The 18,901-nt window shown below is 40.5% G+C and overlaps 1 protein-coding gene across 4 annotated transcripts in view; it reads left to right on the plus strand.

Annotated features, from left to right (window-relative positions):
- Window positions 1–18,901, plus strand: part of APLP2 (amyloid beta precursor like protein 2) — a 71,743-nt gene that overhangs the window by 18,576 nt on the left and 34,266 nt on the right. For all 4 annotated transcript variants that reach the window (XM_002754583.6, XM_009007115.4, XM_009007116.4 and 1 more), the window contains exons 2-3: window positions 16,660–16,833; window positions 18,157–18,280. In XM_002754583.6, coding sequence (XP_002754629.3) covers window positions 16,660–16,833; window positions 18,157–18,280 — 298 coding nt within the window. The remainder of the gene's footprint in view (window positions 1–16,659; window positions 16,834–18,156; window positions 18,281–18,901) is intronic.

The following is an 18,901-nucleotide window of genomic DNA, read 5'->3' on the forward strand; positions in this document are numbered from 1 at the left end:
CTCAAGATTGTGAGATTTCATATGAACTTTAAGATCGATTTTTCTGTTTCTGGAAAAAAAAGCTGTTGGGCTATTGCGTATTGCATTGAATCTGTAGATTGTTTTATAGGTAGTCTTGTCATCTTAACAATATTAAGTCTTCTAACCCTCATATGCCATAGATCTTTAAAGTTAATTATGATAAGTTTGTAACTAACAGAATACAATTAATTTTAGTTTACACTATGGCTTTTGCATGTGTTTGGTGAATTTTATTCTTTTAGAGTAACTGTCATCAGCCTCCTCACTGTGATACCTACTACATAAACTAAAGTGGCGGTTGAAGACCTGCAGCCTGCAGGCAGAATGTGGCCTGTCCTTGTGTTTCATTTGGCCCTTACTGTGTTGACCCTCCTTGTTTCTTAAATTCAAAGTAAATATATACATTTCCAAATAGCATGGGTTTTAATATAAAAATTCCACTCCGGTTTTAAAGAAAGCAGCAGCCCAACTTCAGTTGGTGAAGAGAGCTTGTGGTCTCCCTGAGGGGGCTGAGTGTGGGTCTCCATTTTTGTCTTACCCTCTACCCCTCGTTCCCTGTCTGGGATGTAGAGGCAGTTGAGTTTTCAGTCTCTGTTGAAAAGGAGGAAAAGAGAACGTTGGTTTGAAATGATCTTTCATAGTAAATATTTAACATGACAGATTTCAAGAGAACCAAAAACCACATTTTATAGCAGAATCCTGTGACCCTGCCCCTTACCTTCTTCTGAAGAGGATTTCTGTGGAAGACTATAGAATGTTTTTCTGTCTAGCCACTTCTCCCCACCCCCACAGCAGCTATTAGAAGAATGATTATTTGGGGCTTGATTAGCTTCCTCAGGACCTACATTAACAAAGTATCCTGCTGTTTTGAAAGATTAATCTTGTGAATTGATACAAGTCATTGATACTGAATGTTGGTTAGTTTTGTTTTTAAACAATAGGAATAGTATTCAGAACAGATTAAAATCAGATTGTAATATTTTGAGTATTGCTTTTAAAAGATTAAATACAGAGCACAGACTCAAGCCTGATAAGCTCCCAGCCAAGCAGTTTTTATATGTAGTGTCTGTGTATGTGTACTGTCAAGAAGCTGAACTTGTCACAGAATGTGGATGCATGAGGCATATTATTGTAACTCGAATTCAGATGGCCCCAAAATTACCCCAGTCTCTCGGCATAATTGGTTAAACTTGGTCTGGGCGATATCTGTAAGTCATCAAAGGAAGGAACTTTTAGGACAAGGAAAGGATGGTTTGATTGTTGGAGGGCAGTGGGAGGGAGGCTGTCAGCACTGGTAAGGAATCATGGAGTTTTCTAGGAAGTTAGCTGAAATTGGGAGTAAGAGATCTCTGAAGATTTTATCTTTGGGAAATCTCTGACTTCATCCTTGACATGATTGAGGCCTTCATGTACGATGAATTAGCAATGAGAGTCATGTAGGCATATATACTGGAAGGAAATAATAAGGTTCTTAGAGCAACACCAAATACTCATGCTTGTTCCAGAGAAGTTTCCCAGGAAAAGCAAATGTTGTCTCTCTCTACTTCACCAACTTTAAGTTTTGAGACCTCAGGTAGCCTAAACCATGAAGAAAACACTCCACAAGGACTTTTATAACTGAGATACTTAAGTTTTTAACAACATTTGTGTCCTTTTTTTTCCCTTTTCATGTTTATTCAGAAATAGACTTCCAACTGATATTAATAATGTTCCTGTAGAATATAGGGACTGCCTTCTTTTTTTCCCACAATGCACAGTCTTCCCAGGTGGTCCTGCCTAATCTCGACTTAAAATTCTTCCAGCCCGGTAATGAATAGAAAATCCGTAATTCCAGCTCAGATTACCCTCTGGAACACCCATCCTCTATTTTTGTCTGGTGGACAAAAATGCAGCACTTGATAAGCTGTGAGTCCTTCTAGTATGATGCACTCAAAACTGAAGTTTATCTGTCTCCAATCCCCAGTTCCCTCCCTACCATCCCCCTTCAATTTCTTTGGCTGTTAGCCTTGCCATTTTCCCATTGGTCAGAATTTGAAAGCTGGAATCATTCCGACCCTTCATGTTCCCTGTCTAAATATTTCTCGTCTGTTCCTTTCCTGTTCACACTGCTCCTGCTGTTGTTCATCATCTTTTGCCTGGATGAATGCAGTGGCTTCCTAACTAGCCTCCTGTCTATACTTAATCTTCCCTGATCACAGTTTCCTACCCTCTAAAGTATGCATAGCAGGGTCATGTGCACCCTGGAAGGGAGCCCAAGCACATTTCCTTGGGGAAGAGTTCTGAAGGCTCAGCCCCTCTTCCCCCATAGCTGTCACTCTCCTGTGCCAAGTCTGTGCATGCCTCTGTTACAGCTCTTCTCAGTTGCAGCGTGCTCACTATCTCCACGTCCTCAGTTCGCATTCACAGCATGCACCTTACACTGTAATCCTGTTTCTCTACATCTGGTTCCTGTCTCTCAGAGTACATATGCTCCCTAAATACACATGCTGAGACTTGTTTACCCAGTGTATTTGTTTGCTAGAGCTCCCGTAACAAAGATGCCACAAATTGAGTGAGTTAAGCAACAGAAATTTATTGTCTCACTTTTCTGGAAGTAAGTTCCAGGGCAAGGTGTTGACAGGATTGGGCTCCTTCGCAAGGCACTAATGAAGAGTCTTTTCCAGGCCTCACTTTTGGCTTTTGGCAGCATGACTCCAGTCTTCATGTGCCGCTTCATCTGTGTGCATGCATGTCTGTCATTTCCCCTTCTCAGAAGGATACCCGTCATACTGGATTAAGGGCCCACCCCTCTCCAGTATGACCTTTTCCCAATTACATCAGCAGTGACTATATATCCAAATAAAGTCACATTTGGAGGTATTTGGGGCTAGGATTTCAGTAAATGAAACTTGAGGCCATATTCAACCTGTAAGACCCAGTGACTACTGTGTTGACTCTGACATAATAATCAAGTGAAATGATCTTTGAATAAAGGGTCAGAACTTTACTTTCTCCAAAGTTATGTTTATGACAGTCAGAAATAAAAGCTTATGATCTTGAGAATACTTTCCTATCTCTAGTTTCCCAGTATATTTGTTGTAGCTTTTGAATTGTTGCACCTCAAAAGATGCTGGTGAAGTATTCTAGTTGTTGTAGCTCTGTCTTGATGGTAGAATGCCACTTAGTTTTCAATACAGTTAAAGTATGAATAAACTAACAAAGAACAGGAAGGGAGAGATGCCTATGAAATCTTGAAGATGGAAAACAGACTGAGCCAGCAAATCAGAAAAGGCTGAGACCTAATCTCAGCTGGGAAGAGCCCGCTAAGAGCAACCTGATTTGCAGAGCGAACTCGGATGAGAGATGGAAAGCATCAGGGCTTCTGAAGACATGCTGAGGCCCCAGGGATATAGATGAAACTAAGACTTCAGGAACACCTTGAACATGTACAAGCACAAAACAGGAAGTAAAAGCAACGTAAAAGTAATGCAAGGAGTAGATAAGACAACTTCTTACCTCAAAGGAGAGAAGAGGGGGCATTACATCTATGAAATAATTGTTTGAAATTTAAAGACGTTCAGATAACAAAGCATTCTTGGAAATTAGAAATGTGGAAGCAGAACTTTAAGACCCCAATAGAATGAAAGGAGAAAACAAAAAGAAACTAGAAAAGATAAGTAGAGGGTCATCTAGGAGATCCAAGGTATAATTAATGAGAAATTCAGAAAGAGAATAGCAGAAACACAGGAGGACCCTGTGTGTCCAGGCCAACTGGGCCACTGAGAACTCAGGCTGGTCAATGATGAAAAGACCACACCAAGGCATGTTAGGTTGAAATTTCAGAATACCAGAGATTGAGAAAATCTTGGAACTTTTTTTTTTTTTTTTGGAGACAAAGTCTCACTGTTGCCCAGGCTGGAGTGCACTGGTATGATCTCAGCTCACCACAAATTCCATCTCCCGGTTTCAAGCAGTTCTCCTCCTCAGCCTCCCAGGTAGCTGCGATTACAGGCATGTACCACCACATCCAGCTAATTTTGTATTTTTAGTAGAGATGGATTTTCTCAGCCTGGCTTCTAACTCCCGACCTCAAGTGATCCATCTGACTTGGCCTCCCAAAGTGCTGGGATTATAGGTATGAGCCACCATGCCGTACCCAGCCTAATTTTTGTATTTTTGGTAAAGATGGAGTTTCACCATTTTGGCCAGGCTGGTCTTGAACTCCTGACCTCAAATGATCTTGCCTTGGTCTTCCAAAGTGCTGGGATTATAGGCGTGAGCCATCACACCCCACCAGAATTTACTTCTATGTTAAAAAAAAAAACCCAGACTTGCACAGAGTATTAGGAAGATTGGCTTTAGATTTATCAATAGCAGTGCTGAAAGCTAGAAGACCTAAAAATCTGAGGGAAATTATTTCCAGCCTGTAATTTAGTGCTCATCCAAATTATTGACAAGATGTGCACATAAAATAAAAACCTTTTTGGGATCTGTCATGTTTGAAATTTTTCATTCACATACGCTTTCTCAGGAAGCTATGGAGCACTGTGAGCCACTAAAACTGGAAGTTGAGAAAGAGGAAAGTACTGAGTCAAAAACAAAGAAAGGGGAAGGAATTTTTAGGACTCATGAGAGCTGTGTTGAGGCAGAAAGAATAATTGGTCCAGATGAAGCAGGGAAATGGAGGGCCGGAGGAGGGATGAGTTCTAGAAAGAAGCGAGTGAAACCAATGGGTCAGTGTGTCTGACTTCACTGAAGGGAGTTTTACTGACTTTTCTGACAATTTCAGGAAGAATTAGTGGTCAATGCTTGTGAAACCAAACAAGTAAAAGAAGATGTAGTTGCTTACTCTAATGGGGAAATAGAAGCCTAGAAAAGAATTGTAATCACAGTATGCTTTTATGTTATAATAATGTAAATAGACCAGGTGTGGTGGCTCACACCTGTAGTCCCAGCATTTTGGGAGGGTGATGTGAAAGGATTGCCTGAGACAAGTGATGTTTTGTCTCTACAAAAAAGAAGTGAAAATTAGCTGGGTGTGGTGGTGCATGTCTGTAATTCCAACTACTAGGGAGGCTGAGGCTGGAGGATTGCTTGAGCACAGGAGTTCGAGACTGCAGTGAGCTATGATCATACCACTGCACTCAGTTTGGGCAACAGAGGAGACCCTTTCTCTAAATATAATAATGACAGTGGAAATAAAGAAGTACTTAAATTCTAGTGATGGGAGATGGTCACTGCAGATCAGTGAGCAAGGTCATTTCATACTGCTTGAGAAAGAGAAATGGGTTGGAGGAGAAGGCCTTCCATGGAATGCCACTTTGAGCAGAGTCCTGAGGGTGAGACCATCACACTTGCTTAGGAAACAGCAGGGGCAGGGAGTTCTAGGAGTTCATTACAATTCAGGACAGTCATTCTCAAGAGCAGACAGTTGGCCTTGAGGTGAGACAGACCCTGGCTTGTGACATCAAGGGTGGTGCTGGCCTGGAGGGATGCTGGAGCGTGGCAGGGGCTGCACCATGGTGGGCCTTGCAGGCCATACTAGTCACTCTGAATTCTCTGGAACAGAAGGGCAGTGTCTTCTGCCTTGAGGTGATACAGAGTGCTGGGTGGTGAATGGATCCTGGTAGTACAAAAGTGCTGTTGGGGCTGGGCACTGTGATTCATCCTTGAAATCTCCCAATACCTTGGAAGGCCGAGGCTAAAAAATTGCATGAGGCTTGGAGTTTGAGACCAGCCTGGGCAATAGCAAGACCTCATCTCTACAAAACAGTTAAAAACCAGCCAGTTGTGTTGGTGCACACCTGTAGTCCTAGCTCCTCGGGAGGCTCAGGCAGGGGGATCACTTGAGCCCAGAAATTCAAGGTTATAGTCAGCTGTGATTGCACCACTGCACTCCAGCTTGAGTGACAGAGCAAGATCCTGTCTCTAAAAAGTACCAAAGAAAGGTGCTATTGGACTTTACACCATATAGGTGTGTGTTCATGTGCGCTTACATGCACATTTACATACCTTTTATTCTTTTTACTTGAAATTAGCATTTCCTGCTGTCCTTTATGCCTTTATTTAGTAGTTAGGTGGTTTGATCCCCAGAAGGTTAATTAATGGCCAGTGCAGCAAGTGGTAAACATACTGACTGGTGGCTCATACTTGCTTTATTACTTTATTTTTTTAAATTGTTGATAATTACAATAATGCACATGGGCATGGATCCAAGACAGGAAGAATTATTGTCTGCAAGTAGATCTGCTGTAAGCTGGTAATACAGTCTGATTTACTTTTAAATTTAAATGCCACATAAGTCACAGGAAAGATGTCTTAACTTGCTTTGATTTTGGAAAGGGTAGAGCACTTTTATATTTTTGTTATTTTCACAGTTTTAATGGGCATTTGAAGTTAAATTGATTTGTTATATCCAGATCGATACCTGAATGTTGCTTGCACCTAATAAAATGTTTAGCAGAATAACTGTGTAGAAATTAGTATTTAAAATGTAAAATTTCTCTCTCCCTGCCCTGTGAAAATCATTTGGGCAAATTGCCGTTTTTTGTTTTTTGTTTTTTTTTTGTTACAAGCAGATATATGGATTATTCATCCAAGAATTTCATGCCTTTCAACATAACAGAACCTTAGAAATTAAAGGGCCAGGTTTGGTGACTCACGCCTGTAATCCTAACACTTTGGGAGGCCAAGGAGGCGGATTGTTTGAGGCTGGGAGTACAAGACCAGCCTGGGCAATATAGTGGGATCCCACCTCTACAAAAAAATTTTGTTTAATTAGCTGAGTGTGGTGGTGTGTGACTGTAGTGCCTTACTTCTTCGGGGCCTGAGGCGGGTGGATCACTTGAGCCTGGGAGGTTGAGGCTGCAGTGAGCCTGGGGAACATCGTTGAGACGCTGTCTGAAAAAAATTAAAAAACAGCAACCAAAAAAAAAAAAAAAAAACCCCCCCGCAAGAAAAACGTAAGCCTTTGATTTCCAATATTTGGATTTTATGGAATAATAGAACTAAGAAAAATGTTTTAAATAGATGAGGTTGTTCTTGATAAATATTACAGAAGAATGATTTTTTAAAAGCAGCTACTTGTTTATTGTTGCCATCATTTTATGAAACTGTTTTAATAACAAAAGGTAGAATATGATATTAGAATTCAGGACAGTTATTTTTTTTCCTTTTTTTTTTTTGAGACTGAGTCTCACCCTGTCTCCCAGGTTGGAATGCTATGGCGCACTCTTGGCCCACTGCAACCTCCGCCTCCTGGGTTCAAGCAGTTCTGCCTCAGCCTCCTGAGTAGCTGGGACTATAGGCATGTGCCACCACGCTGGGCTGATTTATATATTTTTAGTAGAGACAGAGTTTCACTGTGTTAGGCTGGTCTCTAACTCCTGACCTTGTGATCCGCCCTCCTCGGCCTCCCAAAGTGCTGGGATTACAGGCGTGAGCCACCACTCCTGGCCAGAATAGCTATTCTTAAGCAAGGACAGCAGTTCTGTACCCTTACACATCGATGCGTGCACAACATATACACACTAGACCTAGCTTAGGTTTCTCATTTTTCAGGGGGCCACTGAAAACATTTTGCAGACCCTGTTAGCCCCCTAATGGATGTTGGAGATCACCCCCTGCTTTAAAACACTGGCAAAAATCATATGTATTAAAACATGGATGTTTGAGTGGCATGGATTTGTTTTCTTATTTTTTTCCCAGATACATTAAAGGAAAAGAGATCTCGTGAAGTCAATTTCAGATCTCTGACATTGGTTATACATGTTTGTGGTTTTAACCTCTTGGAGTCAGTTACAGTATTTCAGCCAAGTTGGCATGTTGGATAGTTGCAACTTAACCTTGGTAAAATCACTAATTCGAGTGTTTAGTGAAATTGTTGGTCAGAAAAATGGAATATTTTAAAAAGAAATGTAGTTTTTTTACCAGTATATGAAATACTCAAACTATGCTTAAAATTACCTGATTTTTGATGACTGACTTAATGCATATAAAAACAAAGTATATATCATAGAGTACCAGGTGAGCCAGAGGAAGCTTATAATTTCTGAGAGTATTGCCAGGTTTGTGCTGGGATAGTTCTACAGAAAACTCTTCATCATTTGTATTATTTCTGACATCTGAATCAATAAGAATGAATTAGAATAAACATTTCATTATTAATATTTCATCAGTAGTACTTCTGAGTGTTTGTTTCTTGAAATCATTTCACCCTTTTAAGATTTAGGAAACATATCCCTCTGCACTCCCCCAAGCCCTGCACGTGCTGGTCAGCACACTCTTAATAAATAACTGCCTAAGTAATACTGGCCAGTGAGTTCAAATGTTAAGCCCAAGTTCACACCGTTTAGATCATCTTATATTAATTCTGTGGCCTCCTGCCTTCCCGACCTCTGCAGTTAGCATGCCTTGCAAAGTATGACAAATGTCTGCTTTGCTTTGGAGTCATAGTGAATTCTGACTTAGTGAGGAAGCCCATGTTTCTTGTGCATGGGCAGTTTTAGGAAAATAAGAGTTCTTTCTGTTACAGTGTGAAACAAACAAAGTTAATCTTGTGTGTGTCTCGTTGTAATAACTAAACTTTGAGTAGCACTCTATATTTATGTTGCACAAACATGAATACTCAGTTTGAGAGAGATTAAATAACTTCCATGAGGTTACATAGCTAGGAAGCAGAATGTCCATCAAGAAATTCAATGTATAGAAGTAAATTTACGTAGTGCTCTTTTGATCACAGAAATGTCTTGTTAGTAACTGCAGATTCATTTTGAACTCACTTCCAAGTCCCAGAGGCTGGGCCAGAGCCAGGAAGTCAGCACCTCTTGGGAATTTTCTTTTAAATGGTAGGACTGTATTAAATCATTCATCTAAACATGTGGTGACTGAATTGCCACAAAATATGAAGCATTAATGCAACCTGCTTTCTGCATATCCATAGTTAAAGGGTAAAGAAGGAATGTGCTCTCCTTTAAACCCATTTCATGGAATCCTGGATTTGGGAAGGATGGTCAGTCATGTAGGGCCTTTGTGGCCTCTTTCCTTGTGTGCCTTGGGTTCAAGCCCCAGTTCTGTGTAATTACAGCTGCAGAGTGGAAAGAGCCAGCCTTATGATAGTGATGCTAACGGCTGAGTGCTTACTCTGTGACAATCTACAAAACCCTGTTTAGTAGATTAAAAATTAAAACCTGGTAATGATAATAGCTACCAATGCTTGAAGAGCACTTCTATGTGACAAGCACTTTTCAAACAATATGTATTAACTCCTTTAAACATCAAAGCAGCACTGATACGTAGTTAACTATTATAGTCATTACCTTATAAATGATGAAACTGAGGCCCAGGGAGGCTAGGTGACCTGCCAGAGTTGGCACAGCCAATCAGTGATGGAGGTAGAACTCAGTCACTGTGTGTCTGCGTCTTAAAGCCACACTCTTAGTCTTTCTCCCAGGTCTGTAGTGCAATAGTAAAAGAGTAATGGTTGGCTGAGGGGTCTCCATACTCCCGGGAATAAGTTTCTGAGACTTCCTGTTTTATAATGGGCAATCAGAAAAAAAAACACAGGGACTGATGAAGAACATACTCATTTGAGAATTTCAGTTGTGTAAACACTGTTCTGCATTTTTTTTTAACATGGAAGTATTTTATGTATTTGTATATTTTCAATAACTTCCCCTATAAAAGACTCTCAGCTCTCATCTCAGCGACACATGCTGAAAGGCAGACCTCTATGAAATCATGGTGCTTGGCTCCTTACCACTGTAATCCAGATGAACAAATTACCATGTTTCCATAAAAAGCCTTGGAGACAGCCTAAACCATTTTCAGTCTTGGAAGTGATACCTCATTTATACTTTAATATTTAAAGCTCTAATAAAAGCTGGGATTATTTGTATAAATTACTGCCTATGAAATTAATACCTAACAGCTGGAATATGTCACTATAAGAATAATGGCTTTTTACACTTAGAGTTTTCCCCCTACACCCAGTTCACCAGTTTGTAATTATAATTAAGTTTAAAAGTTAAAAAAATAAAAAGAACAAGAATTTTCTATTCATGTAATGCAAACTCTTTCAAGAACAGGTTTTCTCATTTTACTGCTATAAAACAAGAAAATGCGTAACAAGAATCCTGCTATTTTATTACATAGCGGTTTGAAGCTTCACTTCTCTGCTGCTCAAAAAGATACTCTAAAGGTTTCAAACTGTACAAGCTCTGGTCACTGTTTGGACAGTAAAAAATGTGGCATTCCTTACACATTAGGCTCTGGGTCAGAATCGTAGTAGTCTTTCAATTGCAGAGGAATAGAATTTAATATGTGTACACATGGGGTTTTATTGCATCAGGATGTGTGCCCATGTGTTTAGAGTAATGAATACACTTTTCAGGTATTAAGTCTGTTCTGATTTTACTTACTGGCTGCTCTACCTCAAATTGTGTCTTCTCTTTTTGACAGATTAGACAATATTGAAACAATGCATTCTAGATTGAAAACTAGGCATGTAATGAACAGAATTTAAAACAAAAACACTGTATTTTGAGCAGTTTTTAGACTTAAAAAATAGTTGCAGAAATACTACAAGAATTCCCCTATACAGTAACTCTGCTTCCCTTAATGTTGACATCTTATGTAACTCGTAATGCAGTGATCAAAACCAGGAGGTTTGCACTGGCACAGCACTATTAACTGACTTACAGACCTTATTCAAATAATTGCTGCAGTTTTCCACTGATGTCCTTTTCCTGTTCCAGGATCCTGTCTAGGCTCCCGCATTGTATTTACTTGTCATTTCTGCTTAGTTTTCTCAGATCTGTTGCAGTCCCCAGCCTTTCCTGATCAGCACCTTCAAATGGCTCATTGTGGGTGAGGTTAATGTGGGTGTCTGATGGGTATCTTTGCTCTAAAGTAATTGTCTTCCCTTTTGTAGCTAATATCTTGGGGGAGATAACCTTGGGGGAGAAAGGATACTAAGAACAGGATTTTTTTTTTTTTTCACTTTGTTCAGTTTAGTAAATCTTCAGTTCGGTGAAGATTTGTAATGGGGAACCAGAAAAAAACCAAAGGGACTGGGCATTAAGTTGTTTTAATTTGTGAATCTTGAGGTAGTACCTCAGCACTTGAACAAATACGAATGAAAATAATATGTAGGATCTTCATATCTTTTAATAGATGGTCCTTTTACCAACTTTTTCTTAAAGGTTTTTGAGCAAGCACATCATACCTTTCACTATCAGTAGCTTGTGAGTGGTAACTAGATGCCTCAAAGGCCTGCTTCATTCCACATTTGTTAGAACTAGAACTGTGTTACCTTGTCTTTGTAGGGCGAAACTTTAATACTGTGTGTCTTATAAAGCCTTCCCGTTCAAAGAGACCTGATTCTCCCATTAGTAGGATCAAACTGTGCTCTTGGGAAGATACTCCCTCTATGGTAGGCACCTTTACAGGCCCTGGAGCCAGATTTGATCCTGGGGTAGTAGCTTCAATGAGGACAGAGATAACTGGCTGTGCACATTTGCTATGGAGTGGTGGGAGGACTGCCTGGTCCTAAGGGCTTTGTGAAGCGAGGTAGGCTTAGATGGGCCCAGGAGTTGCATCACTTGAAGTGATTAAAGACCCTTATTTAAAGTAGGTTGAGATTTAGGTTTATTGAGATTTACTTATTTATTTAAGCCATTTCAGATTTTCGACCAAGTTACTAGAAGCACTTTTTACCAAGTTGAATTTCTGTCGTTGGATAGCTAAACTTGTTCCCCAAGCCAAATTAATGAAATGGGATTTCTTACTAAGAATGAATTATTAAGTAAAATGGAAGTGCTGGGCTAGGGAAGCAGTTGATGCAATTTGTTTTCAAAGCCATAAATGTGCTGCAGTGTGCATAGATCACAAGGACTGGCTTAAGTGCCAACGCATGGGGCATTCATTTTTTTGGTAGAGGGTTCCAGGTTTATAGGATATCAGAAGTGCTGACTTGGCAGCAAAATCCCATTTGTAACATGTTTAATTAGGAAACAGATTGATTTATATGTTGATGTAATGGATCAAGGCACAGTCTGTGCATAAGGAAATGGAGAACACATTAAATAAAGGCATTTTCAAGGTAGAAGTACAAACATTACAGAAAAAATTGGCCTCTCGTACTCCAGGTAGGGTTGGGGCATGTTTGATTAGTTGACTCCATAGACGTGGTCCACAGAGGCTTTTTATATTTCAGATGATATCTTCTTGAGAGTCTCTTATGACCACAAGGATTAATCTTTCTGAACTCAAAAGTGAATCACTACAGCATATTAGCTGTCTGGATTGATTCCAGTTTCTCTGCTTTTTCTTGGTGGTAACTGATGTGAGGATCTGTTGGTGCTTAGCTGCGTCTTCCTGTTGCTTGAACCTCCGGTATTTTAGATTCTCTTTAGGGAAGATAGTACTGACCGTCTCAGCACAGAGCTCAAATGCACTTACCACTGATGTGTTGACCTTAGCGGTTGACCCATAAACTGAACGTTTATACAGTTGGAACTCTTGTGGTCTTTTAGCCAACAACCATAATGAGTAACATGTGGAACAATCTTGGGTGCTGATAAATGGCTTCTTACGATGAAATGGACCATTTCACGCTGTGGCTTGGGTGACCTCATGTAACTAATTACTGTTTCTTAACTGTATTCATTTTTAGAATTTAAGGAGTAAATAGTTTCTCCTTCTACAGGCTGAACTGCTGAAAGGTTAGGTACTACCTGAAATCTGATTTGTTTAGTAGCTGCCTTTAATGTTAAAATATAGAAGGCCATAGATAGAATCTAGGAAACACTGTTCAGAAGCTTTCATATTTAACTAAAGAAGTTCATTCATAGCAGATTTAGGAAACACATTTCTTCTGACCTGTAGATTGTTTTTCATATACATATTTATCATATGTTCTTGGATTTTCCTCATTTAATTCTATCTGAGCTTTTGAAGTGAGAAACAGAGAATTTGGGTGAGAGCACTGGTTTCAGTACACAAAAATATCCCTGGGGTTTCCTTACCTTTATCTTTGGATATCTCCATATTTCTCCAGATACGATCCAAGTTTCTAGCCATAATCCTTAGATTACAAAAAAACGGGCCTTTTGGTACACATCTTTTTTTTTGAGGCAGATTATCTGTTGCCCGGTCTGGAGTGCAGTGGTGCAATCTCGGCTCACTGCAACCACTGCCTCTTGGGTTCAGGCGATTCTGGTACCTTAGCCTCCCAAGTAGCTAGGACCATAGGCGTGTGCCACCATGCCCAGCTAGTTTTTAATATTTTTAGTAGAGACAGGGTTTCACCATGTTGGCCAGGCTGGTCTCGAACTCCTGACATCAGGTATCCACCTGCCTCAACCTCCCAAAATGCTGGGATTACAGGGGTGAGCCACCATGCCTGGCTTGGTACGCATCTTGAACTAAGTGTGAAAACTAAGCACATCTGTCTTGTATATTTTTTATACATTTTAATGATTTGTTTGAATTAAACCCCACTAGAGTCTTACCTATGAATAAGTGTGTGTTCCTTTCTACAGGTATCTTTAGATGTTTTTTCCTTCGTTGGGGGAAGCAGGAACTCAACATTGGTCTGTAGCTTCTTGCATTCTTACTTAAGGCATAGGGCCTTCTACTTTAATAAATGAGTATTCATCCCAGCAGGGTATAGTCAATTCTATAAAGGTACTAATTGTTGGGTTTAATTGAAGTGTTTTTCAGCCCTGATAGATATTGGCAACATTTTAATTCCAAATTAGCTTTCTCCCAGCTATCCAACAAAGGTTGGTACTTCCATCTCTTATAGTAGAAAGCATGTTCATTTTAATAAACTTTGAAGCAAAACGTATGTCAGATGGTAAATTGGTCCTGGAAAAAGACCATAATATATTTCAGAATCAAATTTAAGTTCCTGATTAGAAGGATTTTTCATGTCTGTGTAGTTCATCAGCATAAATAAATGAAAGTTTCCTAGAAAAGCATACATTTTCCATATACTTTAAAAGTCAGCCAGGCGTGGTATCTCATGCTTATGATCCCTGTCCTTTGGGAGGCTAAGGCTGAAGGATCACTTGAGCCCAAGAGTTTGAGACCAGCCTGGTCAAGATAATGAGACCCTATCTCTACCAAAAAAAATATGTATATACTGGGTGTGATGGTGCATGCCAGTGGTCCCAGCTACTCAGGAGTTTAAGGCTGGAGGATGACTTGAGCCAAGATAGCTCCACTGCACTCCACCGGGGTGACAGAATAAGACCCTGTCTCAAAAAAAAAAAAAAAAGGTGGGATCATCAAAGCTACCCTTTCTTATTAATAGGAAAACCATGTTATGTTTATGCTGTTTTTAAAAAGAACAACATGGTAGACCATATAATCTAACCCTGCTCCTCCATAAGTTTTAAGAACTGTTTTTTTTTTTTTTTGAAAGGAAGTTTTGCATCAGGTGTAACTACAAAACTTCTGGCTATAAGCATGCATAGTGGTGTGTTTCTTGAGAGATGCTCGCGCTTTTCTCATGTATGGTACTCTGCAGGAGCCATGCTGTCGTAGTTACTTCTCACCTATAGTTTCTGAACTGTTAATCGTTAGACTGCACAGAAAAGGATATGAGTCAAAGACAAACCTTCTGGAGTAATTGATTATTTTTATCCAACATGAGTTAAAATTGTTCATGAAATCCCTTTTAGTGTTCTGTGTCTGTGAATGATACCATTACATAATTGAGTCACGAGAGCCAAACTGGACATCTTCCTCTTCCCTGTCCTCATACCTGTTATCACACCTTGGCCTGTTTTAGGCTCTGTGATCTCTTGAATCTCTCTGTCTCCACCATTCCACCGTAGTCCAAGCTACCATTATTTCTCTCTTGGAATGTGCAGCTCCAGCTTCCGGAATGATTTCCCTGCATATACTCATTTCCTTTCAGTCTATTCTTCACCACGCAACCAGAGAAAGCAGCAGAGCTTTGTTATGAAAATAGTAACTTTATGCTTAAAACCTCTCAACACTGCAGTGATAAGGACTGAAGTCATTTCCTGCTCTACAGACTGTTGTCCCTGCATGCCTCTCCCACCATCTCTCTGCCTCACAATCAACATTGCCTCAATATGGGATGCTTAAAGCGCTACTCAAGTGTCATTTTGTTTAGGAAGTTTCCTTGATCAGCTTCCTACCCAAACTTAGGTTAGATTCCTTTTTTTTTTTTTTTTTTTTTTTTTTGAGATGGAGTCTCTGTCACCCAGGCTGGAGTGCAATGATATGGTCTCAGCTCACTGCAACCTCTCCTTCTGGGTTCAAGCAGTTCTCCTGACTCAGCCTCCTGAGTGCTGGGATTACCGGCATCCACCACCATGCCCGGCTAATTTTTGTATTTTTAGGAGAAACGGGGTTTTGCCATATTGGCCAGGTTGGTTTCGAACTCCCAACCTCATGATCTGCCTGCCTCGGCCTCCCAAAGTGCTGGGATTACAGGCATGAGCCACTGCACGCAGCCCAGATTCCTTTTTTGTGTGCTTTCTCAACACTGTTCTTTTCCTTCTGAGAACATTTGGGAATATGATCACACTTCTGTGAGTTTTAACTCTTGCATTAGAGCCCCAAGAAAGCAGGCTATTACTTTTTGGCCCACTCTTAAAAATCCTAAGCACTTAGTATATTGCTTTGCAAAATAGTAGTTGCTCAATAAAATTTTGTTTTGTGGGTAAATTAAGTAAAAATATTGGAAATTTAGTAATTCTCTACTTTCATGATTTGATGTGTGCAAAGGAATAGAAAGTAGATTTGCTTCTACGAGGACACACTACAGTTGAGTTGCATGTTCTAAATTTAGAAGTATCCCAGATATGGGGATTGAGGGTTAGATTTTTCCTTCACCTTTCACTTTGATCATATATGTCCAAAAGTCACTTTTTATTCTGTTCTAGCTCCTGAGAAAATAATTTGTTTACAAAGATACAAATAGTAAATAATGAAAGTTTTTTTGTTTTTATTTTTTGAGACTGATTCTTGCTCTGTCGCCAGACTGGAGTGCAGTGGTGTGATCTCGGCTTACTGCAGCCTCCCCCTCCTCGGTTCAAGCAATTCTTCTGCCTTAGCCTCCCAAATAGCTGGGACTACAGGCTTGTGCCACCACACTCAGCTAATTTTTGTATTTTTAGTATGTTGGCCAGGATGGTCTCGATCTCTTGACCCTGTGATCTACCCACCTTGACCTCCCAAAGTGCTTGGATTACAGGTGTGAGCCACTCTGCCCAGCCTTAATAAAATTCTTACTTTTTTTTTTTTTTTGAGTTTCGCTCTTGTTGCCCAGGCTGGAGTGCAGTAGTACAATCTTGGCTCACTGCAACCTCTGCCTCCTTGGTTCAAGTGATTCTCCTGCCTCAGCCTTCCTAGTAGCTGGGATTACAGGCATGCTCCACCACGTCTGGCTAATTTTGTACTTTTAGTAAAGGTGGGATTTCTCCATGTTGCCCAGGCTGGTCTTGAATTCCTGACCTCAGGTGATCCACTCGCCTTGGCCTCCTAAAGTGCTGGGATTACAAGTGTGAGACCGAATATTGAAGGTTTTTAAAAGATGAATTCTCTCACATAGAACTGAATGAATGTTGCCCCTGTGTTAGCCTTTTTGGATTACACCTGCAATTTTTTCCCCTTTGGTAGGCTCTTGCAGCCAATGCTGGAACAGGATTTGCTGTTGCTGAGCCTCAAATTGCAATGTTTTGTGGGAAGTTAAATATGCATGTGAACATTCAGACTGGGAAATGGGAACCTGACCCAACAGGCACCAAGAGCTGCTTTGAAGCAAAAGAAGAAGTTCTTCAGTACTGTCAGGAGGTAAGAGTGTTGCCAGTAAGTTAAAACTACTTTTTTCCTGGGGCAGGTTTGAATTTATTTACCTTAGAAATAGATATCTACTTCAGAAATAGATATTCTGTCATTCTTCCCTTTTGACCTAAGACCAAGATGCTCATGACTAGAGCCCCAAGCATTTTGTTTCTAATTGTGTGGTATGACTGAGAACTCTCGACTGCATGTTCTGTGAGCTCTCAGTTCTTTAAGGAAAGAATACCGCTATTCTGTGAGCTCTCAGTTCTTTAAGAAAAGGATACCGCAGAAGCTTGGCAAATACCATGGAAGTGCAGCCTGGTTCTCATCCACCCACTTGTCTTGGAAGATGGAAAACAAAGCATGTCAAGTGTAAGCTTGTGTTTTCCACTTACTGATAGAAAGCTACCAGTATTATAAATGATCATCTCAAGTCTGATTCAGCTATGGGTTTAAGAGAAGATGATATGAGGTGTTATAACTTACTGATTTATTTTTTCTGATAGAGGCAGGGTCTTGCTTCATTGGCCTGGGTACTCTCGAGCTCCTGGCCCCAAGCAGTCCTCCTGCCTCAGCCTCCCAAAGTGCTGGGATTATAGGAATGAGCCATTGCTTTTTTTTTTTTTTCCTTAAGATGGAGTCTTGCTCTGTCGTCAGGCTGGAGTGCAGTGGTGCAATCTCGGCTCACTGCAACCTCTGCCTCCTGGGTTCAAGCTATTCTTCCGCCTCAGCCTCCTGAGTAGCTGGGACCATAGGCGTGTGTGACCACGCCTGGCTAATTTTTGTATTTTTAGTAGAGACAGGATTTCACCAAGTTGGCCAGGATGGTCTCGATCTCTTGACCTTGTGAGTCACCCACCTCAGCCTCCCAAAGTGCTGGGATTACAGGCATGAGCCATCGCGCCTGGTGAGCCACCACTTCTTACCAAGATGAGCATACAGGGTGAAGTTACTCTGTAATTTCATTGGCAGAGGTTTCCACAGACTTGCCTCATAGACTTACCAAGTTAACAGCTACCCTACAAGCAAACTTGACACCTCATGAATTTGTTTTGGGCTAAAAGCTTCCTACTTTTGTTTGTCCTTAAATACAAATTCCTTTTGAAAAGAGAATGCATGGAAGTGTTCAGAAATCGAACCTGTCAAAAGAAAACTAATACAGTTATCTTTTTACTTGATGACTTCAGTTGGAGCCAGAGGTAGTGGTGTGTAACTTTAGATGTATATAGGATGAGCATGGAGGCTGAGTAAACTTAGACACACCATCCTTACTTGCAAGTGTGTGTCTGTCTGCAGATTGATTTATTGTGTGTGTTTTTGTTTTCTTAACAGATGTATCCAGAACTACAGATCACAAATGTGATGGAGGCTAACCAGCCGGTCAGTATTGACAATTGGTGCCGGAGGGACAAAAAGCAGTGCAAGAGTCACATTGTTACACCTTTCAAGTGTCTTGGTGAGTGTTCTTCGTTACTTTTCAGGAAGTGCCAGCCCCCTCCCATTTTAAAATTTAATTTTCTCTTGGCTCACAGTGAAATGCTTACATCTGTTAAGCTGGGTGCTGCATGAATTTATTGAGGAGAATTTCTCTTAGTGGTGTTTACTGGCCTGGAATTTCAGTGGTTGACCTTCTCCCTGTGATGAATAACTCTGCAATCCCATTGTAGACATCCTTCCACGGGACTGAATAAGGGTGCTCTCCACAGAGCAGTCACACTTAATGCCCTCACATTGTTTCATATCAGTGGTTTATGGTGATGGTGGTGAGTAGTGTTAAAGCAGCCCAAGGAGAAGAGTCTTCTGTTTCCCTTACTTCATCCCACACACATTTGCACTGTTAGACCAAACTTCTTACAGTTTTCAGAAGAAAGAAAAGTGACTTATAGTGGCCTGTGGACAGTCAAGGGTACCAGGGTCAGGACTCATAGGACCTGCCATTCCGAAGGGTTTGGGGCTGGTAAGGGTGTTCATGACTGTGTTGCTGGTGTCAACATTCAGAGCCAATTTGAGTAAAACGGTAACAGTTTGTTATGCAGAAACAGAGTTGTTGCTTCAAATGCTCAGGGAATATGTTCAT

This window comes from Callithrix jacchus, chromosome 10 (genome assembly GCF_049354715.1).
Source record: "Callithrix jacchus isolate 240 chromosome 10, calJac240_pri, whole genome shotgun sequence".
Classification (NCBI taxonomy): Eukaryota; Metazoa; Chordata; class Mammalia; order Primates; family Cebidae; genus Callithrix; species Callithrix jacchus.